This window comes from Nycticebus coucang, chromosome 8, assembly GCF_027406575.1.
Source record: "Nycticebus coucang isolate mNycCou1 chromosome 8, mNycCou1.pri, whole genome shotgun sequence".
Taxonomy (NCBI): Eukaryota; Metazoa; Chordata; class Mammalia; order Primates; family Lorisidae; genus Nycticebus; species Nycticebus coucang.
This window is the reverse complement of record NC_069787.1, coordinates 57,160,553-57,188,017: the sequence shown is the minus strand read 5'-3', so window position 1 is coordinate 57,188,017 and position 27,465 is coordinate 57,160,553. Positions and strand designations below refer to the sequence as shown.

Here is a 27,465-nt window from a genome sequence, read left to right as displayed (position 1 = left end):
ACTAATTCAGATAGATTTGTCTTACAAGTAATTGGTCTTGTGGTTCCTTGATATAAAGACCTTTTATATTTTAAAAGAGTAGATAACACATCATATTAAGTGAGCATTATGTTGCTAGCTGTGGTTAGCGCATCAAGCAAAACAATTTGGCTAATTTCATTTTCTCTCTCTTTCACTTCAGCCAGTCGTCTGGGTTTGTATTCCAAAAATTCCCAGTCAGTCTCTGGAGAAGAAATAGATGTAATGGATGTCCAGCAGCTTTCACAGTTAGTACCAAAGGTAGGCCTAAACCAAACCCTTTCAGACTGAAAGGCCTTACTCTTTCTTATTTTTTTATTTGCACAAATTTATGGGGTACATGAAAAATTTTGTTACAGGTATACAGTGCATAGTGATCAAGTCAGGGTATGTAGGGTGTTCCATCATCCAAGTACAGTACAGTTCTGTGAAGTATAGTCGTCCTGTCTGTTACCAAACATTGAGTTTATTTCTTTTATCTTACTGTCTGTTTGTACCTTTTAACCCACTTCCTTCATCCTACTCTCTCTCTCAACTCAGCCTTCCCTGACTCTTTTACCTGTCTTTTCACTCTTTACCTCCATGGTTCAAATTTTTTAGCTCTCTCATGTGAGAACAAGTGAGAACATGTCATATTTTAACCCAAGGCTTATCTTTTTATAACACTTCCTTTCTGATTAGAAAATTTACTCATTAGAAGTACATGTTCATTACAGAAAAATAAAAAAATATAGGAAAGTAAGAGTTACAATGCAAGCTGCCTGCAAACTAACTTGGAAACTCAAAGATTGTCTTCTGTAGAGCATCCAAGATAAGTTTTAATGTATTATGATTTTTAAAAAAAAATGTGTTTAACAAAACGTGGTTGGTACTTTATAGTGTTATAATCCTGAAGATTCATTTTACATAACTTTGGCATTTCTAAAATCATATTATAGTTAGAAAACAGGTTTTGAATGGCTGCACAGTATTTTGCTTGCATACACCATGTATGCATGTAGTGTAAATGCACAACATATATATATACATGGTTATATGACCGTTTTCTTGATGAAATTGAAGCTGCCATTTTTTACTACTGTAAATAATACTTTAGCAACCATTTACCATGTACCAGACAATTAAGTGTATTACATACAGTATCTAATTTACTCCATATTGCCACATTATAAATGACAGGCAATCCCATTTTAAAAATGTCAATAATTAAGACATTTTTTAGCACAATGTTAGATTTATAGCATAATTGAGCAGGTAATTCCCACCCCGTCTCCACCTTTTACTCTTAGTTTCCTTGTATATTAATACTTTGCATTAGTGTAGTATACACATTGCAAATTAATGAACCAGTATTGATACATTCTTTTTTTTTAATTTTATTTTTGTTATTTTTTTTAATTGATACATTTTTATACTTCATAGTTTACGTTAAGGTTTTGTTTTTGTGTTGTATGTTTCTAGGAGTTTTCACAATTGCATAATGACACAGAGTTTCATATAGAGTAGTTTTGTTGTCCCCAAAATCCTATGTTCTGTTTTTTTATTTTTCCTCACCTTCCCTCGAATCTCTGACAACTAGTGATCTTTTTACTGTCTATAGTTTTCCAGAATGTCACAGACCTGTAGTTGGACCAGAGTAGGACAACCTTAGTTTTACTAAGCGGTAGTAAAATAAGGTGCCATTATGTCTCTTCCTGGCTTGGTAGTTCATTTCGATTGTATGAATATACTACAGTTTGTTTAACGTTTCACCTTTTGAGGGACATCTTGGTACTACCTTTCAGGTTTGGCAATTATAGATAAAACTGCTATAAATATGCATGTATGGTAAATATAAGTTTTCAACTATTTGGGTAAATAGGAAGAAGCACAATTACTGAAATAGATTATATAGTGAGAGCATGTTTAGTTTTGTAAGAAATTTAGGCAACCCATTTTTATTGATGAGGAAATTGAGGCCCAGAGTTCTTAGGAGACATGGCTAATAGAGCTGGTGAGTGGAGGCATTTGGACTTTGTGGTCTTTGTGACTCCCAAGTTCATCTGTTGTTTGCTGTGTCCTTGATTATTGTACATGAGACTTTGTGCCTATCTCTGATTATGTCTATAGATTAAATTCCTGCATGTGAAATGATTGAATTCCAGTGATCAACAGATTTGTAAGGCTCTTAACATGTATTGCTGAATTGTCCTCTGAAAAGCTGTCTCTATATTTTCATAGACTGTGCTCTGAAATGCTTATGGTAGCATTAAGTCTCTAGCCCTCCAGCCCCACTTTCCTCATTCTCTACCAAGCAATTTGATTTTGGATGTGATTACTAGTAGAAATGAACTATTTTGCTCATCCTTGTTCTTTTCTTTCTCAAGCTCTAATTGTTCATGAATGCTGTTTTCTGAGGGAGGCAATAATAATCCCAAAGGACACAGTCTGGAACACCCTTACTCCAAATGTTGAAATCCTGCAAGATGAAAATTTTTGAGGCCTAAAATTCTGAAAACTCATAATCTCAGAAATATAATTCTGGAAAAAACAATAAAATTTTTAAAGATACTTCTTTACATTTTTAAAAGGGGTTTTATTTGAGGAAAAAAATGACAGTACTTTACAGGTCACTTTACACAGTAAAATATACATTTACAAACGTCAGATATACTAATAATAGTCACATAAGTATAACATAATGAGCAAATATTCATAAAGAAATAGGTCAAAAAGGGAAATTATAAATACATATTAACCATGGCTGGTGATTGTGTGTACTCGGCTTTATCACCTATGGTCATCTGAAATACCATGACAAATAAACTAACTCTTTTGACAAGATTGATCAAAAGCCATTTTGGGTCCTCAACCATGTATGCAGTAGTAGCCCGAAGAGCAGAGATCTTAAGAAATTTTGTCTTTTACAAATGCAGATGTACAAAAAGGGCATTTTTTACTTACTAAGGTTTCAGTATTTTACTTAACGACCACAGTGCTTACACACAAAGTCAATATTGTGTTAATGCATTTGTGTGGAGTCAAGTTTGCAAAACATGCATAAAACAAATTAGAACTCTAAAAGTTTCTACAAATGCATAATGAAACAATTTCATACAGAGTACTGAAAGTGATTAGGTGAAGTTGAAATACATAGCATAGCAAATTGTAAAAAATAATGCAAAAAGAGTAATGCTGATTTAAAATAGTGGGGGAAAAAAAAGGAAAAAACCCTCGCCAAACCAGAAAAAAACTAAAAAGAAAATTTGACATATAAAAAAGTATATTAGAGGGATAGATTATGGGCATTTATTTGGAAATTAGTCCATGATTGCCAGTGACTTTGTGCCACAATCATTAACTATAATTTGAAGTCTTGCACCATGATGAATACCTGTTTTTTTCTTAGGACATAGCTCTCCTTGGAAAATACAGTAACATTTAATTTCTGTGTGGTGCTGTTCTTCCTGAAGTTCTTCTAGGATTTGATACACACCGGCATGAACATTCTCTATTAAAATTTTCCCATCCTGTGATTGTCGTTTTCAGGAGTTTAGACATTAGGAATTTTAGACTTTAAAGATTGTGACCTTTTGGGATTTTAACATTCGGGATTATGGCTTTGGTATTGTGTCTTTCTGAATTACAAACCATTTTCAGAGCTGCTGTGGCAGTGTGGTGTTTGCTTTGCTACAGATTGTTATATATTTCATTGGATAAGGGTTTTTTCCCTTTCTTTTGATGCAGGCCCCATTTTAATACTATATAGGCAGTCTGTGGGTAACAAACGGGATAGTCTATAGCTTTATTTTTAAATTGAATTTGTACGCAAGTTGAAACAGGTATGTTTACTTATTATTAACTGTAATAGTCTCCATTTGTAAGTGTGTCATGTCAGTTGGATGTTTGTAACTTGGGAACTGCCTGTATTCTTTTTTTTTTTTTTTTTTTGTAGAGACAGAGTCTCACTCTATGGCCCTCGGTAGAGTGCCATGCATCACACAGCTCACAGCAACCTCCAACTCCTGGGCCCAAGCGATTCTCTTGCCTCAGCCTCCCGAGTAGCTGGGACTACAGGCGCCCGCCACAATGCCCAGCTATTTTTTTTTTTCTGGTTGCAGTTCAGCCGGGGCCGGGCTTGAACTCGCCACCCTCGGTATATGGGGCCGGCGCCTTACCGACTGAGCCACAGGCGCTGCCCAGGAACTGCCTGTAGTTTCTTCCTGATGTTTATTTTTGAAAAAATAAATCCCATGTTGGATTTGCTAAGGGGTACTGGGATAGAGTATACATTAGTAAATGTACGTAAAATCTGCAGTTTTAAACATTTTCCCATTATTCCTTCATTCAGCTTTTCCCCAGAGATGTTAAAGTTCTTGAAACTTGTTTTGTGTTTGCTTTCTTGAATTCTTCTTCTGATTCTCTGATAAAAATGCTAGTGAACTTTGGAAACCAACCTAAAAAGTAGTTAGAGAAAAGAGAAGCTAATTACAAATTACAGTATCAGCCTGGGCAAATTATGTCATCATTTTTTCCCAAATAAGAGTGTTTATTATGGCAGATAACTCTGGTCCTATTTCAAAGAAACTAGAACAAAATAAAACCTAGGCTTTGTCAGAAACTCATTGAATTGCTTAAATTCATCTTGCTTTTAAGAGGAATTCCATAAATACCAGAACTTCCTTGCAGGTATTTCATGCATAGGTGTTTTGAATACTTGAGTCTTTCCCGCATATATTATTAAGGAATTTTTTATGTCTTTTGATCTTAGCAGGACTGTTCCCAAACCTCTACTTTTTCTTTTTCCTCACTTCATCTTCTGTTCATGTAACTCTCTTACAGCCAACATGTACATTTGGTCTTCTGCTTTTGCCTCACATCCAGTTTGTATAGCTTTTCTTCTATTAGTGTTACAAATAAAAACTTCTGTTCTAAAGTCACTGGCTTGCCGAGGTTCTCCCATGTGTACTAAAATAATATTTTTTTTTTTTTGTAGAGACAGAGTCTCACTGTACTGCCCTCGGGTAGAGTGCCGTGGCGTCACACGGCTCACAGCAACCTCTAACTCTTGGGCTTACGCGATTCTCTTGCCTCAGCCTCCCTAGCAGCTGGGACTACAGGCGCCCGCCACAACACCCGGCTATTTTTTTTTTTGTTGTTGTTGCAGTTTGGCCAGGGCTGGGTTTGAACCCGCCACCCTTGGCATATGGGGCCGTCGCCCTACTCACTGAGCCACAGGCGCCACCCTACTAAAAGAATATTAATCCTACCCCTCATGGAAATGTTTTTCAGCTTTCCTTTTCTATAATTCTTTGGAACACATCCCAAATCTCCCAACGTTGCTATGTATTTTGACTCTGAGCCAATTAAAAATAGTATGGAAATTGACTTGTGTTTATTTATTAAGTACATCTGGGGGTTCTCAGTGTTTTCTGTTTATGATTTATACATTCTGTTTATGATTTGTACATTTTTCTTCAGAGAAACTTTTCTGTGAAGAAAAATATAGCAATATATTTCTTTTCATTTTCTTTCTTTTTTTTTCATCTTTCAATGATAGAAATAGGCATCTTCATTCCTTCTTTTCTGATTTTTACAGCAGTACCTCCATTTGTATTTCCACTGCATCTATTATCCAAGTTCCTATAATATTATCCCAATTTATGTAGTATCTAATTTTTAGTAAGTTTTAAATCTTTGTTTCAATCACTTGTTTTTTCTTCAGTGCAGCATGTGCTTTTTTATCTCTCCTAGAAGATTTGAGGACCTTTGCCAGTTTATTGTACCACCAGAAACACCTTTTAAAATTAACCTCTCCTTTAATATTTTCCTTTCTTCTTTACATTATCTTTCCTTTCCCTAGCACACTTTGTTAATTTCAGTCAAAAGAACTTTGAATGTTGACCAAAAATGTGACACTGAAAAGAACCATGAGAAAAGAAAAATTCCCTTGCAGATTCCTTCTCAAAGTACTGGCCTTGTTTTCTTTGATTTTGTTTTTTTTTTTTGTTTTGTTTTTTTTTTTTGCAGTCTCTGGCTGGGGCTGGGTTCGAACCCACCACCTCTGGCATATGGGGGCGGTGCCCTACTCCTTTAAGCTTCAGGTGCCTCCCTCTTTGATGGTTTTTATATTTTCTTTATGGTGTTTATTTGGTTTGGGATCTAATTTCTTTAGGTCATAATTTTGTGTTCATTAAATATTAATATTTTTACTGGACAAGATTGCCCTAATTCTGGTGCTTTTTTGTTTGTTTTTTGTTTTTGAGACAGAGTCTTAACTTTGTTGTCCCTGGTACAATGGTGTGGCATCACAGCTCACTGCAACCTCCAATACTTGGGCTTAAGAGATTCTCTTGTCTCGGCTTCCCAAGTAGCTTGGGACTACAGATACCCACCACAATACCTGGCTATTTTTAGGGACAGGGTCTTACTCTGGCTTAGGTCATTCTGGAACCTATGAGCCCAGGCAATCCACGTGCATCGGCCTCCCAGAGTGCTAGAATTAACAGGTGTGAGCCACCATGCCCAGTCTCATTCTGGTGCTTTAAAAATAAATTTACTGTGTGCAGTGTACTACATGCAAAGCACCAGATAGTCTTTGGCTTTTCCTTGAGATCTGCTTAGTCTCAAAATGGCCACTTTTATTTTTGAGTTGCCATCAAAAGCTTTGAGTTTATACATTGTTGGTGGGACTGCAAATTATTGTAACCTCTATAGAAAACAGTATGGAGATTCCTCAGAAAACTAAAAGTATACCTACCATTTAATCCAGTAATCCCATTACTGGATATTTACCCAAAGGAAAATAAGTCATTTTATCAAAAAGTACCTGCTCTCTAGCCAGTTGTTGTCTTGGGCGCCTGTAGTCCCAGCTACTTGGGAGGCTGAGGCAAGAGAATCGCTTAAGCCCAAGAGTTTGAGGTTGCTGTGAGCTGTGACACTATGGTGCTCTACGGAGGGAGACATAATGAGACTCTGTCTCAAAAAAAAAAAAAACAAAAACACCTGCTCTCAAATGTTTATTGCAGCACAATTTGCAGTTGCACAGATGTGAAATCAACGCATGTCCCCGTTAATTCATGAGTGGGTTAGTAAAATATGGTATATGTATATAGGTCCCATCTGGAGTGCCACTTGTCTGGGCTGGGCGTGGCCAGGTCTCTGGCCCAGCTTATCTATGGTCCTGCCACTGACTGCTTTCCTATTATCTTGCTAGGGAACAATTACCCTTAGATGCCTTAGGGCTATTTGCTTTAACCGACTGTATTTGAGGAAGAGAAGCAGTCTTATTAAGAGAATGAATGTTAGCAGTCTTTTGTAGAGAGAGGCTGTGCAGGTGTTCTGCAGGCAGGAGCAGCAAAAAAGTCAGAGTAAGTGGTCCGTGAAAGAGTAGCATGCACACTCTCTGACTGCCTTGTCCTGCAGTTCTTAAAGATGTTACTCGTGGCTCTTAGTACCACAGGTGTAGAGAGCCAAAACCCTTCCCCATGCCATTATCACCAAGGTGTCATATTACTAAAATGTTTCTTATGATTACTGAGTGTTCTGAGCTTAGCTCTTGCTTCTCCTAGCCCTGAGCTATATGGTCTACTACATTTGTATACCATGGTGTACTAGTCAGCTATACATAACATGAATTTTAGTACCTTTTGCAACAATCTGAAGGAAACTGGAGACTGTTCTCCTAAGTGAAGTATCTTAAGAATGGAAAAGCAAACCCAGGTACTCACTATTAACTTGGAACTAACTGATAATGAGCACACATGTGTGTAAAGTAAAATTCTGAAAAGGAACAGGGGAGGGAAGGGGATAGCCCAACTTAATGGGTACTGTGAACACTACTGGGGTGATGAGCACACTTACAGCCAGGACCTACAAAAACCATCCATGTAACCTAAAAAATTTGTACCCTTTAATATTTTGAAATAAAGAAAAAGAAATCTTTGAAATGCTAAGATGAAGTGATAAGTATCCTGGGTACTTGCTTTTATATACAGAGAAACATACCTTGTCATTCTTAATCCATTGTCAGTGATAACCCACAGTGGCTATCATTCCAGTGTCTAAAGGAATGATTTGCAGTAGTTCAAAGATTAATTATGTGGAAGAAAGGCAAAGTTTTACTCTGAAAAGCCTGGATATATGTAATTAGCCTTTTATTTACTTATTCTATAAAATTTGGTAGCTTTTGCTAAATAGTCTTAAATTTCGGTGCTGTGTGGTACATGGTTAATTTCTGCAATAATCAGAATTTTCACTTAGAAGGTTACCAGTGTATTTTGAATGTATTTGTAGCTCAGTCCTTTTGAAAGATTGATTAAGATAGCTTCTGGATGTAGTTTTGAACTTTTTTAACACACTGACTGCCACCCTACGAAAAACTTCTTTCCTTGGGGCTACAGTGTTTTGTTATGAAAATGGAATAAAAACGTCAAAAACAAAATGATCCTTTCCAGCCTAATGAAAATTGTGTTATTTTTTGTTTTCTGTACATGGGTTATGTGCAACTCACGTGGTGCTAGAATCCTTTTTTATACTGCATGCCATGTGAGTTGTATGTGACTCACAACACACTTACTGAATTTGTTTCTGAGAATTGTGTTTTGTCATTCCACAAGAATTTAGTTGTGTCTGGAGTTGACCATGGGTAGTCCTGGATGAATCATACCCTCTCTGTGCAACAATATCATGTTGTCACATATTGTCATACGGATTTTTCTTAAAGAGCCATCAGGCAGACATTCAGGGGAAATAATGCCATTGGAATTTATGGTGATCAGAGAACACATTCCAGCAGGTGTGGCACAATTGGGTGGGCCTGCTGGGAGATGTGAAAACATTGACAGTGAAAACAATGAGCAGAGGTTTCACAGCTTCAGGAGGCCCTGGGCTCAAAACTAGCAAGAGTTAAATACAACTCACATGACAGTTAATGTGTTGAAAGGAAGAATACTGTCCAAATATGAGGTATGTGATTCTTGGCACCTAGAGAACCTAAGGATAATCAGTAATGTAATATTACAGTTCAACTGAGTTTTTTACATAAGAAAATAGTCATTAGTTTTAGACCTTTGTTAAATGGAGAGAAGTTAGGAATAGTCTTTATGGTGGTTTTACATGTTTGTATAGCACATAAGAGGTACAGGGAAAAAAATCTCTGCCTTTGTAGAGCTTATATTCTAAGAAAAATGCATATGTAGATTATGTTAGATGTGCTAAAGATCACCCAAAAAAGCAGGCAAAAGAGATGTGAAAGATAGGCAACCATCTAAGGAGTCTTGCTCCAAAAATTCTCTCCTCTACCGTATCAGTATTTTTCCTTTGCTGCCATACTTTACCACCAGTTTATAAACATGCTGTCTTTCCTTCCATTAAAAAGAAAGTAAAAAAGGGGACAGGAGGGTGACAGCTGAAATGGGGAGGGAAAGAGGGGAGGGTTTTTCATTCTTTTTTAAATGGACGGAATAACATGTTTGTATACTGATGGTAAAGATGCAGTAAAGAGAAATTTGATATGGTTGGTGGATTTCTGGAGTAATGGAGTCATGATCTTAAATACGTAAGAAGGGAGAATATTTGATGTGCAGTAGGAGTATGTATTTACGGTTCATTTGTAGTAAAATGAGAGGAAGACAGTGCCAGGATATAGATACCAGGTGGTGGGAATTGTGGAAATTCTGTCCTGATGGTTTTTTTCTCTGAAGTAGGAAACAAGGTGGTCAACTGAGAGCAAGGCTGGTGAAAAGGAATAGATTGGAGGTTTGAGGAGAGAAAACTAATACGAACTAATCCACTAGGATAGTAGGAAAGAGAATGGTATAGTAGGTGGGTGTTAAATCACCATGACTTGTAAATACTGTTAGAGTGACAGTGAGACAGAAGTTAAAAATTGTTTTGAAATGAGGAGTTATGACTTCTGCAGCAGTGAATGCCTGCAGTTAATGGAAAATGAAGTTTCTCAAGGCATTCAAAACGTAGGTTTTATGAAGAGCTAATGGAGAACACGTTGCCCCCCCACTCGTGCCTCAGACTTCTCTGGTGTTAGTCTGCGAGAGGGCTGTAGGTGTGGCAGTGTTTTGTGGAAATACCAGGTTAGGGCAAGGTAAAAAAGAGTAATAGATAAAGGAAATTTCAGTGGTGGCTGACTTTGGGGATAGTGTGAGGATTTTTAGGACCAAGAGATGGAGTTCATTAAAAAGGGATTAAATAAATACTTGGGAAAGATAAGAGCATGTAAGCAGTTTGGAGGGACAGTGGAAAGGAGGCTAATGAGTTAATAAAGAGAATAAGCAGATACTTAACATAGCAAAAACAAAATCTCTTCAGATATGCTGTTCTTTATTTCCCCTAAAGACAGAACAAAGGGAAAACCCTATTTTAGTTGTAAACCAGTGTCATGAGGAAACTGTTGCAAGAGAATTTTTCCTTTGTCCTTCTCTGAAACATTTCAACAGTAGACTGTTTTGTCTTCAAAGTTTACACATAATATAAATTGATAACTTGTTTAAATTTTGTATTCCCTATGGTAACCTTTGGTAAAGGTCAAAATGACCTTGTCAGATGGGTGTCTTAACCAAATAGTATCTTGTTTGAGCTTGATCTCTATGGCAAATCAAATAGAGCTTAAACTGACAAGTAAAAATATCATTGTTGCGAGTGCATGGGTTATTCTGATATTTCTTAATATTGAAGATTTTTAGTATATCCTGTATTTTAACAGGTTGCAGTATTTTACAGAGCAAGCCCAAGGCACAAGATGAAAATTATTAAGGTAGGTATCTAAGAATCAGATTGTTTTATTTTTGCACACAAAATGCTGCTAATTTGTCTTTTATGTTTGCACTGCAAGGAATAGCAGAAGTATTGTGAAGCAAAACAGGTGTTTTTTTTTCTTTTTCTTTTTTAAGAGCATGACTTGGAAACACTAATAGAGAATTTAGTTGCTATACTAATATGTAGAAGAAAATTTTAATAAAATATTTGCAAATACAGCCTTCTTTAAGCAGACAGTATAAAATTATGTTCTAACAAGGATCCATAGCCAAATTATCCCAATGTGAGTAGTGGTAACTAGTTAGAAACTAAATGATTACAGCAAGAAAACAATGTTACGGGAGTGTGAACAGTATTTAAAAGGTTATGGTTATTTACATTAATTAGTCAAATATATACATACATATAAACCAACTGATAAAGTGTCCAGTGATTATAGACTTAAGTTGTTAATCACAATAGCCAGCCATTTTATAGTTCAGAGTCTCTCAACTTTAGGACTATTGATATTTTGAATTGGATAAATCTTTGTTGTGAATGGCTATTCTGTGTGTTGTAGAATATTTTATAATAATCCTGGCCTTACCCCTATGGTATAGATGGCAAAGGCATTCCCCAACTCATGACAATCAAAAATATCTCCAAAAACTGACAAGTATCCTCTGGGAGGCAAAATGGCCTCTAGCTGAGAATCATTATATAGCAGAGAGAAGCTGAGACTTCAGACATAGTCTTCCCAGATCTCAACCTCCATTGAGGTTTCTAAGTAATTTTAATTGTACGTGAAAAAATAATCAACCAGGTGTAGTGTTGCACACTTATAGTTCTAGCTACTCAGGAGGCTGAGGCAGGAGAATTGCTTGAGCCCAGGAATTCAAGGCTGCAGTGAGTGGTAATCACACCACTTTACTCCAGCCTGGGTGATAGAACAAGACCCTGCCTCCCCTCCCCAAGTTGGGAGCATTTATTTATCCCTTTGCCTTTATGGAAGCAATATTTTTTTTATCAGAGTTCTTACCTCTTACCTCTACTCTATTCCAGTCTTTACAGAAGAATGGTTCAGTTGTAGCCATGACAGGAGATGGCGTAAATGATGCAGTTGCCTTAAAGGCTGCAGATATTGGAGTCGCAATGGGCCAGACTGGTACAGATGTTTGCAAAGAGGCAGCAGACATGATCCTGGTGGATGATGATTTCCAAACTATAATGTAAGTTCTGTTTCAGTGAATGCATATCAGAGTCTTCTCTTTCCCTAAATTCCATCCCCAGACAATTCAACTGGAAAAGAGTTAGTAAATTGGGTAAACTAAATTGTGTTTCTAAATTAATTCATCTTATTTTATGGCGTAGTATATAGTTATAGATAGGCATAATCAATGGCAGGATCATTTCTTTAAGAAATATTTCCTGACCTGGTGCAGGGGCTCATGCCTATTATCCTAGCATTCTAGGAGCCTGAGTGGGGTAGATTGCGTGCGCTCACTGGTTCGAGACCAGCCTGAGCAAGAGTGAGACCCCCCCTCTAAAAAATAGCCAGATGTTGTGGCCGGTGCCTGTAGTCCACAGCTACTTGGGAGGCTGGGACAAGAAAATTGCCTGAGCCCAAGAGTTTGAGGTTGCTGTGAGCTATAATAATGCCAGCCAGGGCACTCTACTGAGTCTCTTATCTCAAAAAAAAAAAAAAATACTCCCCGAGTCCCAGCCATATGTCACAGGTTTTCTGGGTAATAGTGTAGTGGTACAACTGTGAAATTTCATGAGTACTTTAATTCGAATTACATTAGAAATGTATATATGCATGGTCTTACAATAAGTATTAAAAATTGTCAAGTTTGGGCGGCGCCTGTAGCTCAGTCAGTAAGGCGCCGGCCCCATATACCGAGGGTGGCGGGTTCAAACCCGGCCCCGGCCAAACTGCAACCAAAAAAAAAAAATAGCTGGGCGTTGTGGCGGGCGCCTGTAGTCCCAGCTACTCGGGAGGCTGAGGCAAGAGAATCGCTTAAGCCCAGGAGTTGGAGGTTGCTGTGAGCTGTGTGAGGCCACGGCACTCTACTGAGGGCCGTAAAGTGAGACTCTGTCTCTTAAAAAAAAAAAAAAAAAAATTGTCAAGTTTATTTCCATACCTATTTTCTTATATCAGTAGTGATGCATATTGTCCTCATTTCCTGGTATCATTTATTAAGTTTGAATAGGTTTGTTTCATCCACAATTTGTATTTGATTGAAGATTCCAATGTAATACCTGGAGGTATCAGTTTTACAGTGTTCAGGTGTGGATCATGTGACTTCTGTTTTTTTTTCTGTAATAACCTTTTGGATGTTACAGAAAACAAATTAGTGATAAATTCTAATTACATATCCTAGGGTGTTTTATTACTCCGTTGCAACTAAAGTGAAGCATTTGGGAGCTCAGGACTCAGGGTATCTTGCCAGGCTCTTTCAAGGATATGAGTTTTGTTTTTTTTCTTTCCAGTGTTAGAAATTATATAAAAATCTTCGCAGAAAGGGGAAGTGGCTTAAGAAAGACAAATTTTCTAGTCAAATGAACGAGAGAATTTATTTGAATCTTTATAAACCATGTCCTTTGTTTAATTCCTCTACAACATAATATCTACTCGTGTGGAGGAGCAACAGACAGCCTGAGTTTATAAAATTACAATGAGGATTACAGACTTGACTTTAATTCTTTGCTAAAATAAAGTTTCTATATTCTAATTTTAATTATGTGAAGAAAATAGATTATTTTTAGTGATACATGTGTCATTGTTGGAAATTGATTTTCAGCATTAGCTCAGCAGCCTTTAGTGTAAGATACAGCTTTGTTTTTACATGATACTTTTTTACTTCATCTTTATTTTTTAAATTTCAGGTCTGCAATTGAAGAGGGTAAAGGGATTTATAATAACATTAAAAATTTTGTTAGATTCCAACTGAGCACGTAAGTTTGCAAAAAAATTTTCACTATGGGTCTTCTAGATAAATAGTATGAAAAATGGATCTTGAGCAGAATGCCTGGGAAGGTCCATATTTCCGAGGGTTGTCATATGTAAGCTTTCCAGAAAGAAAATTAATTGTATTCTAAAATTAAAAATGGCATGATAAGTATGTTCTAAATATGATAGTTAGATGTATCATCATCAAAATACATAAACCTATATGATTTAATAGCTCACGAAATAACTAAAGTGGGGATGAGTCATATTCCATTGTTTTCGAAAAGTAAAAGGATATAGTGTAGTTGAAATGTAGTTTCAAATGTAGTTACAAAGGATGTTGAAAAGATTTTAAAATCTTTTCTCTGTTTTCTTTTGTTATCCAAACATTTTGAAAATCTTTGTTAAAATACTCTTAGTTTCAAAATGTCCACATGAGTGAAACATGGTTACTTGAGATTCAGGAACTTTATGGCAACACTGTATAGTAGCAGTAATGCTCTGTCACAGTGACATGAGGTTTTTAAATGCTAAAAAAGTGCTATCCTAACATCATCAAGAGCTTTACTATGCTGATAGTTTTTTAAATGACTCTCTTTTTCTACAGGAGTATAGCAGCATTAACTTTAATCTCATTGGCTACATTAATGAACTTTCCTAATCCTCTCAATGCCATGCAGATTTTGTGGATCAATATTATTATGGATGGACCTCCAGCTCAAAGGTAAGAGTTTGTTCATGCTGAACAGGAAAGACAGGAAGTAAGTTTTGAAAGTTTATTTATTGATAGCTCTGGAAACTCCGCAGCACATATTTTGTTACATACTGTCTGATATGCACGAATCATTTATTCTCTTTGAGTATTCATTCCTGCTGTGGATCTGAGCTTCTGCACTGTCAGATGCTTAGCCTTGGGTTGAGAATAGATCAGGGAACAGGTACAGTTCCTGATATTAGAAAGTAAGCTCCCTCCCCCGCCCCCCCCCCCACCTAAGAATTGGATGTAATCGAGTAATCTCTGAGGTCAGTGATATTGCTTAGGTTCTATTGTTACTTTTAGAGACTTCGGGAAAATATTACGGGACCAGCATCTATTTTCTTTTATAATAATGGGGCAATTGAGTGATGCATGTCATTGGTTCCTGCAACAAATCATCCTGGTCTAGTGCTTCTTATATGAAAGATATTTCAAAGCCCAGTTAGTAGGTCAGGTATTTCATACGCTATTTGAAATAAGTAAACTTATGCAAATGGAATTGGACAGTTTTTTGAAAGTTGAACATTAATTCCCTATAAACTGCCAAAAAGAGGAGAGAAATAGGGATAAAATCTGTGGTTATTTTTGAGTGATCGTGGTCAGGATTTTCTTTACGAGTCAACATTTTGTCCATAATCGTTTTCTGGATAATTGAGGTTAATGAGGTTGTGAAAGTAACAAATCCAAACCTTAAATTTTTCATTCATTTTTCTATTTGCTTTTAAGCCTGGGAGTAGAACCAGTGGATAAAGATGTCATTCGTAAACCACCTCGTAACTGGAAGGACAGCATTTTGACTAAAAACTTGATACTTAAAATACTTGTTTCGTCCATAATCATTGTTTGTGGGACTTTATTTGTCTTCTGGCGTGAGGTATATTCATTAAATAAGCTACTATATTAATGTGCATTTTGTAGGATAGGATTGTTAGTTATTTTGGTGTCTCATACAGAAAGCTGGGCAGTTAGGAGAGCTCTTTGAGGGAAAAAAATATGATAGAAACATTTTGAAAGTTCGATTTCAGTCCTGTGGAATAATGGAATGTTTGATTCATGTATTAGGACAATTTAAATCTGATGAGAAGTATCAGATAAAAATTAGTGCATGGAAATTTTGACCGAAGTTTAGAAAGTCTGAGTATACATACTGTTGTTATTAAATAATAGCAGTATTTTAATATCTAATGAATGTATAGTTAATGAGATTCTTTCACTTATGTACATTATAGCTGTTCCCTAGATGATGTATAGAAAATTTAGGTAGCTTTTATGTTTCATACTTTAGCAGGGGTCTTCAAACTATGGCCTGCGGGCCACATGCGGCAGTGTGATTGTATTTGTTCCCATTTTGTTTTTTTACTTCAAAATGAGATACGTGCAGTGTGCATAGGAATTTGTTCATGGTTATTTTTTTGTTGTTTTTTTTTAACTATAGTCCAGCCTTCCAATGGTCTGAGGGACAGTGAACTGGCCCCCTGTCATAAGGACTGAATGTTGAAAGAATAGTTTTGAAAGAAAATACAAACAATAAAGCATGAAGGTCAAAATTTTTTTTTTACAAATCTAAAAAAAAAAAAAAGTGTTTGTGGACCCCTGAACTAAAGCATTTCATCCTAGTGGAAAGAAAATAATGTTTTTAAAGCATACAGTGTTTATTTATTAAATTCAGCCCCTAAAAAGTCATTTTGTTATTTCCTCTTGACAGCTACGTGACAACGTGATAACACCTCGAGACACAACAATGACCTTCACCTGCTTTGTGTTTTTTGACATGTTTAATGCACTAAGTTCCAGATCCCAGGTACGCTTAAGTGATCTTAGTTTATTCATTGAATTGAGTAGAGCACATGCTGATATTAAGTAGGCAAAGATTATGGGTTTTTAGCTTTGCTTAGTTTTGTAGCCATGGATTATTGCCCCAGATGCAGCCTTCTTATAAACGTGCCGTTGGTCACAGCGAAGATGGGGTACTGGGGCGGGGTGGAGAATAAGCCTTATGTTTTACTATAACATCAAAGCATATCATAAGTTGTATCATCTGCTTGTTCTTCTTTCTAATATCTTATGGAAAGGTTAACATTATCTGAGCATAGGACAAACATCATGGGTTCTGTATAGAAGAAAGTATTTCTTGAAATATAAGAATGATTTTCTGTAAATCAATTTTTTTTCCATCCTCTCTGTCAGTATATCAAAGCTTAGAACATTTTAAGTTTACTTTTCTTCCCATGTTTTATCTTAAGGTATGATTGCTACTTCTTAATCTAAGTGTTTTGATAGAAAATAATGGCGTAGACCCTAGTAGTACTTTTTCAGAACACATTGTCCTTGAAAACTAGGACTTGTTTGAGTCATGACTGTTCATTTCAATTTTAAAGCACTTTGTGAATCCTTCACTATATCTATTACCATTTGCCATGCTAGAATGTTTCTCAGTATAGTGAATTACGCTAATTTAAATGAATTTTTTTGCCTCCAGCTTCTTTTGAGACAATAGAGATGATCATTATTATTATTATTCTTTTTTAAACAGAGTCTCATTATGTCACCCTTAGTAGAATTCTGTGGGATCACAGCTCACAGCAACCTCAAACTCTTGGGCTTAAGCAATTCTCTTGTCTCAGCCTTCCAAGTAGCTGGGACTGTAGGCCCCTGCCACAATGCCCAGCTACTTTTGTTGTTGTTGTCATTGTTTGGCAGGCCCAGGCAGGGTTCAAACCCTCCAGCTCCAGTGTATGTGGCTGACTCCCCAGCCGCTGAGCTACAGGTGCCAAAAGGTACCTTTTTACATGAAAGTAGTTTTACTTTTTTTTTTTTTTGCGGTTTTTGACTGGGGCCAGGTTTGAATCCTCCACCTCTGGCATATGGGGCCAGCGCCCTACTCCTTTGGGCCACAGGCGCCATTCAAGTAGTTTTACTTTTTTACTGTACACATACTAGGTTCATTTTTCAAGAAAGAATTTTGTGTTAATCTACCTTAATGAATGGATAAGTGATGCAGCAAAATAACAAAGTTTCTTAATGTTTGGGATGCTAAAGTAAGTTTTTTTTTCTTTTTATGATCTCATTTATATAGTGTACCTTTTTAAAAGCAATTTCTTGATAATTTTTAGTGTTTACCCTTAATTCTATCTGAATTATTTTATTATAATAGTTAAAATTAAGACATTTCATGGTATTGACATTGTAGAATTTAATGATACAAGGTTACTGCCTGTTAGTAATTGAAAGTGTATATAATAAGTTGTTTTTTTGACTAATGAGTAATAATTGAACTCTGTGCTCTGTCAACAGACCAAGTCTGTGTTTGAGATTGGACTCTGCAGTAATAAAATGTTTTGCTATGCAGTTCTCGGCTCCATTATGGGACAGTTACTGGTTATTTACTTTCCTCCACTTCAGAAAGTTTTTCAGACTGAGAGCCTAAGTGTATTGGGTAAAGAAAATTATCTTTATAACATACATATTTTAGATAAATTGTATTATCTAATGTATTTGGTCTAGTAAAAAATTCTTTTAAAAAGCAATTAAGAGAAGTAACTGACTTTATTTAAAAAAGAACATGCTTCAGTTTTTTGTTTAAGAAAGTTCAGGGGTAGGGCGGCGCCTGTGGCTCAAGGAGTAGGGTGCCGGTCCCATATGCCGGAGGTGGCGGGTTCAAACCCAGCCCCGGCCAAAAGAAAAAAAAAATAAATAAAAAATAAATAAAATGTTTAAAAAAAAAAAAAAGAAAGTTCAGGGGAGTCATTCTAACTCTGAAGTTTAAATTTTTTTTTCTTTTTTATAGCTTATGAATTATTATAAAGTTATATCATGTGATTCTGAAATGTAGCATATCAACACCTGTTGTAGAGTAATTGTTTATAATTTTTTAATGTAGTTTTTCATCTTGTATGAAGAGAAATCTAGATTTAAGCTCACTGAAAACCAAATTATTAGTTTAACTATGGAAAGTTGTAATTTTAAAGAACATTTCACTATTCTTTCTCATTCATTTGTACCTTCTAACTTCATGAAATATCAGTCTGACCCTAAAAGCAGAATGTCTTATAAAGGTGACATGGAAATTGTACAGTATTATTTCACATACCATGCATTAAATGTATGATACAATACATTTTAAAATTAATTTTCTTGTATAAATATGAGGAACGATGTAGTTGATGCGAATACTATACATATTCTTGAGTTATTAAATTAATTTTGATATTTATAAATAGGAGTTATAAAAACTTCACTGTAGTTTTTGCTGTAAGATAAAATTTACCTTAAAATTGCATTAGTTTAATTTTAGTATTTAAATTCCATATTCACATTATTCACATTGTTTAATTTTTTTAAAAAATGAAGTTTTAAGACAGCTACAATTTTTTAAGTGGTGAATTGAGATTGTGTGGATACTATTGTAAAGACTAAGCCTTTCAGGCTTTGAAATAGAACATATTAATGCAAAATATTTAGTCTTTAGGTAGGCATTATCAATCAAATTGTTTACTAATGCTTGACTAGTGCTTTTTAAAATTTAAATTTTTATTTAAGCACTCCTCTTGCTGTGTTATTACTGTTAAAGGCTAGACACATTAGTTTTGGTTCAGGGAAGGTCATGAGAGAAGACTTGGATTCTAGTTCTGGGCTGCTGCCTTTTCATAGCTTTGTGACTGGATAAGTCATTTAATACCTTTTAGTTTTATTTTTAACTCAGAGTGATTGTGTCTACCTCATGGAATGGTTGTGAAACAATGTATTTTAAAGTTATGGTAAAATGCTAGAAAAATGTAAAATAATAAGCTTTGCAACTATTAAGTTTCAAAGCAATATAAAATCCAACTTACTTTCTCTTGCAGATCTGTTGTTTCTTTTGGGTCTCACCTCATCAGTGTGCATAGTGGCAGAAATTATAAAGAAGGTTGAAAGGAGCAGGGAAAAGATCGTCCAGAAGCATGTTAGTTCAACATCATCGTCCTTTCTTGAAGTATGATGCATATTGCATTCTTTTATTTGCAAACTAGGAATTGCAGTCTGAGGATCATTTAAAGGGCAAATTCAAGAGGATAATGAAGATTTGGGAACTTTTTAAACTTTTCATTGACTAAAAATGAACATTAATGTTAAAGACTTGATTGGAGACTTTAACCTGCTGGCAGTCCAAATGAAATTATGCAACTTTAATAACATAATCTTTGATTTAAATTGGCTTTCGTGATTGAGTGGAACTTGATAAAGCCTATGGGCAGTTATTTAATTAAAAAAAAAAAAAAAAAAAAGGCAAAACCTGAACCACCGTCTGCACTTAAAGAGGTCTAACAGTACAAATACACTATCTATCTTAGATACATACAAAATTTTTTTTATTTTTAAATATTGTACTATTTATGGTGGTGGGGCTTTCTTACTAATACACAAATTTAATCACTTCAAAGGCATTCTGTTTGGTTTAAAAGTTGATTCCCAGGAGTGCCATATTTCAGCTACTGTATTTCTTTTTTCCTATAATGTAAGCAGCTCAGATACCTTCTGCACCATTTTTGTATCTCATGTTTTTTGCACAGGATGTGACCACTGTCAGATCACTGTTCTTTTGTGATTGAAAAGCCTATACTGCAATTTGAAGTAAATGTTTGTTTGCTTTTTCTTAGTTAAGTGTAAATGGTTGGTTTTTTTGTTTGTTTGTTTGGATTTTTTTTTTATTTTTGGTGTGAGTCTTTGGTATAGCAGAATTAATGCAGAGCTATCAAGTGGCATTCTAGTTAGGGTCACAGTGTTGGTGATTAACACTTATAGAGTCAAAGCGTTTAGAACTGGTTTGAAATTTATAGAAAATTATATTAACATGTATATATACTTTGTCAAATATCATTTTGTCATTCTCTGTATAAATCCAAGAACCTCAGTTGAATAACTGAATTTATTTATATTTAGGCTTTCTTACATGTGTTTTAGGCATATTTCTTAGACAGTATAGGCTACTAAACTTAAAAAAAAAAAAAAAACCAAACAGTTTATGAACCAGGAAACATGTGAGAGACACCTTTCTGGCCTTGCTGTCTGTGCACCTGCAGCTTCTTTGGCCTAGGCTGTAGCACAGCCCTGAGTCTGTCTGTCTTCTTTCTTCCACCATTTGTTCTCTGCTGCCTTCTTCTTGTTTCATTGGGTGTAGTAGAGAAATAGATGGATTTCTTTTGCATAATGCCTTCAATTTTCATATAAAAGCTTGATGAAGTAGGTAATTTGTTTTGTGTATGAAGCACATTTGAGCCAGAAACTCAAAATTAGAAATATGTTCTCCTGTTGAATATTTCTCTCTATAAATAGAAATGGGTCTCACATTCTTACAGGTTACTTCTTCTTGAAGTTAATGAGTTTTGTATTTTATAAACTTTATGGATAAACCACTCTTTAGCTTTTATCTAATATTAAACCGCAAGTGTTAGCACTGAAATACTATCATTCATAAGGAAAATATCCATTCTTTGAGTCCTTGTTACTGAAACAGTTGAGTGTAAGGAGCTATCTGCAGTTTATTCTGTTTTACTCTTTAAGGATGAATAGGAAAATGTACAGTGCTCCGTATCATTAGATTGACATGGACACCATTGTCTAACCAACTTGGTCATCAGTTACTTGATGTCTCATACCTAAATTTTGTAATGATTTTATTTTCTTTGTTAACAAAGACTTGAAGTACATATTAAGTGCACGTAAATCTTTTGCTTTGCATTTTAGGTTCAGAGTATGACTTATGTAAAATAAATGTGCCTATCATTTTGTTTGATTTTTGAATTATAATAAAATGATTGCCTTTTCATAATTAATAACCTCCCAGTTGGGACTTTTAGCACTGAAATTATCCCTACGATTGGATGATGAAGCTACAGAAACTAGAGAGAACTTATAGAACACAGAATCCACGATTTAAAAGGAAATTAAATGTACAATACTGATCAAGCTTTCAATTTTCCATTGTATATTAATCCAAAGTAACATCAGTGATTTAAATGTATTAGTATCAATTATTTTACCTCAATTCCTATTTCTAGGACTGTCTAGAATCCCTAACAATACTGACTTATTCTATGTTTTTCCTTGTTAGACTGTCGTCTTATGAAGTTATTAGCCCCCATACTGGTTAAACATCAGAGAAGGAAAGAAAGGAACTTGAAATAATTCACCAGTTAGGTAGATAATTTCCAGATATTCCAAACTGGCCACATAGAAGCAAGGCTGAGCGTGTTCTCTCACGTTCATGCTGTGCATTATATGACCCATAGATGAAATGAAAGTTACAACTCCCCCCAACCCCCCTCCTTCAGGATTCATACTTTATTTAATAGCAGTAACAACCTCCCAATGATAAAACACTTTCTTTTAACCTTTTATACTCATGTAGGGTGTTTCCGTTACATTGGTTGTCTTTTCATAAATCACTTTTGATCAGTTTTGATCTGTTTCATATAGTTAATAATTAAAGTGAGTATTGGCCATACTTAACAGTTGCCCACTGAAATGAATTGGTGGCAAATAATAAACATAATACTTAGAAACTATAATTAACTTTGCTTTGCTTTCTGCCTCTGTCAATTGGCAATTCATGTATATTTTACTTCCACATGTGAAAACTTCTTATCCAAGAAGTTAGATGATGAATTAGTTATCTTTTCAGTAAGTACTTATTTAATACCTGAAGTGTGCTATGAATAGAAAAATGACAGCATCCCTACACTTCAAGAGGAGCAGTGGAATATAACTCTTAGCAAACTGAAGAAAGTTAGTGATTTTTGCACGTTTATTTTAAGAATTCACATAGGTTAAAGTGAATCCAGCACACATTTCACCAGAAGTTTACTTTGACATTGGCATTTGAAAAGCTCTGAAGTGCTTTTTTAGACTGAGCTCCTACAATCCAAATACTAGCTGATTTGCATAGTAAAACATGATGTGGATAGTATTAATCCTAACTAGAATGTGACTGAACAAACAGATTATCCTCATAGTTAAGCTTCCTTGTGCTCAGTTGGTATGGCTATTGATTCTTGTTTAATAATCTTATTTTTGGGTTTTGGTTGTCAGGAATTGGTTATGTTATAGCTAAAAACAAATACTGAGTAACTGGTACCTGCTATTAATACAGGTAAAATTATCTGCAAACGTAGGTTTAGATTTGTAAAGATTTATAAAGGTAGCATCTTGCCTTCAGAACGTGTCAGTCAATTCTGAAGACCAATGTGAAATGTATCCAGTACAGTGGTGTAAATGCTATCTAAAATACTACAAGAGCTGAAGTAGAGAAATAACTTCATTTCCCAGATGTAGTGGCATCTGACTCAAGGTTTAGGCTGGGACCTTCTAGTTAAGAAAAACATAGGGCATCTTAACCAACAGCACAGTTTCTGCAGAGGCGTTGGTAGAGGCTAGAAGGAGCATGTGAGAACCATAAGGCAGGAAGTATGATGCGAGGAATTAGAAAAGATAGGCAAGAGCCTAATGGTGGAATTAGAAAAGATAGGCAAGAGCCTAATGGTGAAGGTAGAGGCATTTGACTTGTCTGGTAGCGTGCTAGAGGATTTCAAGAGTTTGATGTGAGTCTGGGTTTTTGTCTTAGGCTGACACAATCATAGAGGGTCACTTGTAAAGATTAAAGATAGGGAGACCAATTAGAAATGGTGAAAGCTTAAGTGGTAAAGAGATAATTGAGCCATGGTAATCAATATGGAGGAAAGCATGGAGTTTCTATCTTCTAGGAGATGACATTGACATGACTGGATAGAAGAAATGGAAAATAAATGAGAGGTACTAGTTTCTGGCCTTTGGCTTGGATAGTAGAGCTGTCGGGAGAATGACCTGAGGTAGGCAGGCTTCAGTGGGACACAGGTCCATTTGAAATGCAAAGTTTGTGGTGTCCTTAAGATTTCTCAGTGGACTGGTTAGAAGAGGTTTCTAAAACATGGAATCAATTAAAGCCACAGTTGAGTAAGTGTAAGCTAGTAGGAAAACAATTTCTCTTTAGAAGCATCAATTTTTTTTTTTTTTTTTTTAACTAAAAGTAAAGCAAAAAATCAAAGTAGAGGCTGGGTGTGGTGATGCCTATAATCCTAGCACTCTGGGAGGCCGTGGCTGGTGAATTGCCTGATCTCAGGAGTTCAAGACCCGCTGGAGCAAGAGCAAGACCCCATCTCTAAAAAATAACCAGGTGGTGTGGCAGCCTCCTGTAGTCCCAGCCACTTGGGAGGCTTAGGCAAGAGAATCACCTGAGCCCAAGAATTTGAGGTTGCTGTGATCTATGATGGCACAGTACTCCGCCCAAGGCAACAACAAAGTGAGGCCTGCTTAAAAAAATAAATAAATAAACTCAGCTTTGACAAAATACAATTTTTTAAAAAGTCCTTTTAATTATCTTAGCAAATAGTTGTATAAATTCAAAACGCAGGGAGGTAAAAGGTAAGAATATTCACTCTCCTTTGTTATTGAGCTTTCAAGAATCAGTTATTAATGTTACTGACTTACACTGATCTGAATTATTAGTAGCAATAATTTTTGGTATTTACAGTAAGACTTTAAGAGGTGAGAGTATGTATGTATGGGTGTGTGTACATGTGGATATATATCAACTGCATAGCTTAGAGTGAAGTTTGCTGTGTGAGAAACGTCAATGAATGAATAACATTATTGTTAGAAAATAGCTACTTGCTGTACAAGTAATTATGACAAGAGAATAGAAAACAATACTGGGTGGGGTGTCCCCCCCCCCCCCGCCATTTTACTTGTAATTCTTTGGACTTTTCTAGCCTTATATGCTACACAGTGTTTTTTTGTTTGTTTTTTTTTTTTTTTTGGTCATTGGCCAGGGCTGGGTTTGAACTCGCCACCTCTGGCATATGGGACCGGCACCCTACTCCTTGAGCCGCAGGCACCGCCCTACACAGTGCTTTAATAGAATTCACTTCCAGGTATTTGGAGACATTTTGGACAATGTTACATTGAACTTGAAATCTTTTTTCCTCTGTCTCAATTTTGAAAGTCAGAACTTTCACTTTTATTGTAGAGTCTGGCTGAAATGCCAGAGATGTCCAACCTGCAGCTCAACACAAAATCATAAACTTAAAACCTTATGAAATTCTTTTGTGACTTTTTGATGGAACTTGTGCGGTTCTTGAGTGTGAACTTTGTAGATGACCACATTGTGTCACAGTGTCATATAAAATAAACATACACACTCTCAGTTTGCACACACATGTGGCTTCAGTTTTACGTTGCTCTGCAGCTTCCAGTGTGTTATCTTATAAGCACAGATAGTCAAATTGACACCATCAGATGTTACATGTGCTCGTGGTGACTTGTGAGGCAGTGGTTATCAAGAATATTTCAGCCTATCTCATGTAATGTTTTTTAGAAGTTAGGTAAGCATTCTTACTTGATCATTAAGTACACTTTCATACCTCAGCGATGCCTCACACATCACTTATTATGCTTTACAATTAGTCCTGTGCCTTATCCCGCATCGGAAGCTGAGATGTGGAAGGGATTAAACCTTGCTTTCTATTTTCCTGTCAGTTCGTTTTTATAATAAAAGTAAATACAGCTCCTTACCTTTTTTTTTTTTAATTTTTTTGAAGACATAGTCTCACTTTATCACCCGTGGTAGAGTGCTATGGCATCATAGCTCACAGCAACCTCAAACTCTTGGGCTCACGTGATCCTCTTTTCTCAGCCTCCTAAGTAGCTGGGACTATAGGGGCTTGCCACAACGCCCACCTATTATTAGAGGTGGGATCTTGCTCTGTCTCAGGCTGGTCTTGAACCTGTGAGCTCAGGCAATACACCTGCCTCAGTCTTCCAGAGTGCTAGGATTACAGGTGTGAACCACTGTGACTGGCCCCCTTCCCTATTTTTTTTTTTTTTAACCTAGCATGGCTTCTACAATGTCTCAGAAGAAAACAAAACTCCCAGAAATACAAATTATGGATGAAAGGAAGATTGTTCAATGAAAAGTGGACAGATGACTACATTTTTTTGTTGAGGCACTCTGCTTAATTTGTAGGGAATTTGTGCACATTTTCAGAGATTATAATTTGAAAAGGCGCATTATATGCAAAAACATGCTGCCAAGTTTGATGCATATGAAGGATTGTATGGTAAGGACAAAAAACTGAAAAAGTCTAAATTTTTGTTTAAAAAGTTACAACTTATAGGGATTCCATTGTAAAAGCCAGTTATGTGGTATATTTAGTAGCAAAAAAGTCAAAATAATTTATTGATGGTGCGTTTATTAAACAATGTATGGAAAGCTTGACAGATATAATTGGCCCTGAAAAGAAGGGGGTAGTTCAGACTACAGACAGGTGAATCGAAGAAACTGGAAAATCTGTCAAAAGAAGTTAGGAAAGTGGAGTGTAAAGCTGCTACTTTTAAATTTTGTTCTTCAGCAATGAATGACAGCACTGATGTTACAAATATGACAACTTGCCATTTTTATTAAAGGTATTGATGACAAATACAATGTCACTGAAGAAATGACGTCTTTAGTGCCAACTAAGTCAAGAGATTAAGAAGCAGTAAAAAATATGTTTAAGTGATTTTCTTTGTTCATTGTCAACATATTTGGTATAGTTACTGATGATGACCCAGCCATGGTAGTAAAAGAGAGGAACTTGTAAATTAATAGAAGACAATGTAGACAGCAGAAGACAAACTCACGTTTGATGAAGTGTCATTGCATAGTACATCAAGAAAATTTATAACCAAAAGCGCTAAAGATAGAATGGTCATCAAGACTGAATTTCAGGACCAAGGGTTTGAATCATCTCCTATCCCAGGAATTCCTTGAAAGTATTGATGCTAACTATGGTGACATCATTTACTTTTTGCAAGTGAGAGGGCTAAGTCGAGTCAAATGTTGAAAAGATTTCATGATTTGTGACATGGTACCAAGTCGTTTATGGTTTCAAAAACCAAATATGTGCCAAAACTTGAAAATGAAAACTGGCTTACTGGCTTGGTGCCTGTAGCTCAGGGGCTAGGGTGCCAGCCACAAGCACCAGAGCTGGTGGGTTCAAATCCAGCCTGCCGACAACAACGACAACTACAACCAAAAAATAGCCTGGTTGTGGTGGGTCCCTGTAGTCTCAGCTCCTTGGAGAAGGCTGAGGCAAGAGAATTACTTAAGCCCAAGAGTTTGAGGTTGCTGTGCGCTGTGATGCCATGGCACTCTTACCCAGGGCGACAGCTTGAGACTCTGTCTCAAAAAAGAAAGAAAGAAAACTGGCTTACAAATTGAGCATTTTTTGTAGATTTAACTGCTCATTTAAAAAGAGTTAAACATGTTTCTTCAGGGTGAAAACCAGCTTATCAATACAGTGTTCCAAACTATAACAACATTCCGAATAAAACTGAAATTATGTCAAGTTCATATTCAGGCAAACAATTTTATGCATTTTGACGTGTTGGCTTACCACAAAAAAACACCAAAAAGTATACTGCTTTGCTTTTCGATTTGATACAAGATTTTGCAAACAGATTTCAAGATTTCTGGAAAAATAATATTTTGTTGCATTTGTGACTTAATTTTCAGTTGACCGTAAGTATTCAAATGCAATGTGCAGAGCTGCAATCTGACATTCAACTTAAAAATTTGATCATATCTCTTTACTGGACTTTTATAGATCCTGTCTTCTCAGAGACAAAAATCCCTTACTTCACAATCACGCCTTATTCATGTCATTGCTTTTCGGCTACATTTGCATGCAATTATTTTCAAGAATGAAGCACATTAAGAAGAAAATTAGAACCAAAACATTGATGAATACCTTGAGAACTCACTGAAAATTGCAACTACTTCTGTCAAACCAGCTATTGGTCCATTAGTTTCTCAAATACAATGTCAAATATCCCACCAGTTTTATGTTGCCCACTTTTATTTTTATAATAAAAATATCAAAAAAAAAAAAAAACCCCAAGATGTCTTATTGCTCAGATAGGTACATTTTCTTTATCAGTGATCACAAACTTTTGA

At 35.8% G+C, this 27,465-nt stretch overlaps 1 protein-coding gene across 7 annotated transcripts in view; it reads left to right on the top strand.

Moving 5' to 3' along the window:
• ATP2C1 (ATPase secretory pathway Ca2+ transporting 1) overlaps window positions 1-27,465 on the top strand; it is a 178,366-nt gene that overhangs the window by 140,782 nt on the left and 10,119 nt on the right. For 6 of the 7 annotated variants that reach the window (XM_053598477.1, XM_053598476.1, XM_053598482.1 and 3 more), the window contains 9 exons: window positions 182-279; window positions 10,718-10,768; window positions 11,812-11,978; window positions 13,639-13,707; window positions 14,310-14,426; window positions 15,186-15,333; window positions 16,165-16,260; window positions 17,754-17,895; window positions 19,304-19,431. In XM_053598477.1, coding sequence (XP_053454452.1) covers window positions 182-279; window positions 10,718-10,768; window positions 11,812-11,978; window positions 13,639-13,707; window positions 14,310-14,426; window positions 15,186-15,333; window positions 16,165-16,260; window positions 17,754-17,895; window positions 19,304-19,431 — 1,016 coding nt within the window. Of the gene's footprint in view, window positions 1-181; window positions 280-10,717; window positions 10,769-11,811; window positions 11,979-13,638; window positions 13,708-14,309; window positions 14,427-15,185; window positions 15,334-16,164; window positions 16,261-17,753; window positions 17,896-19,303; window positions 20,107-27,465 lie in introns of those variants that run through there. The other variant, XM_053598481.1, reaches the window with a different exon arrangement.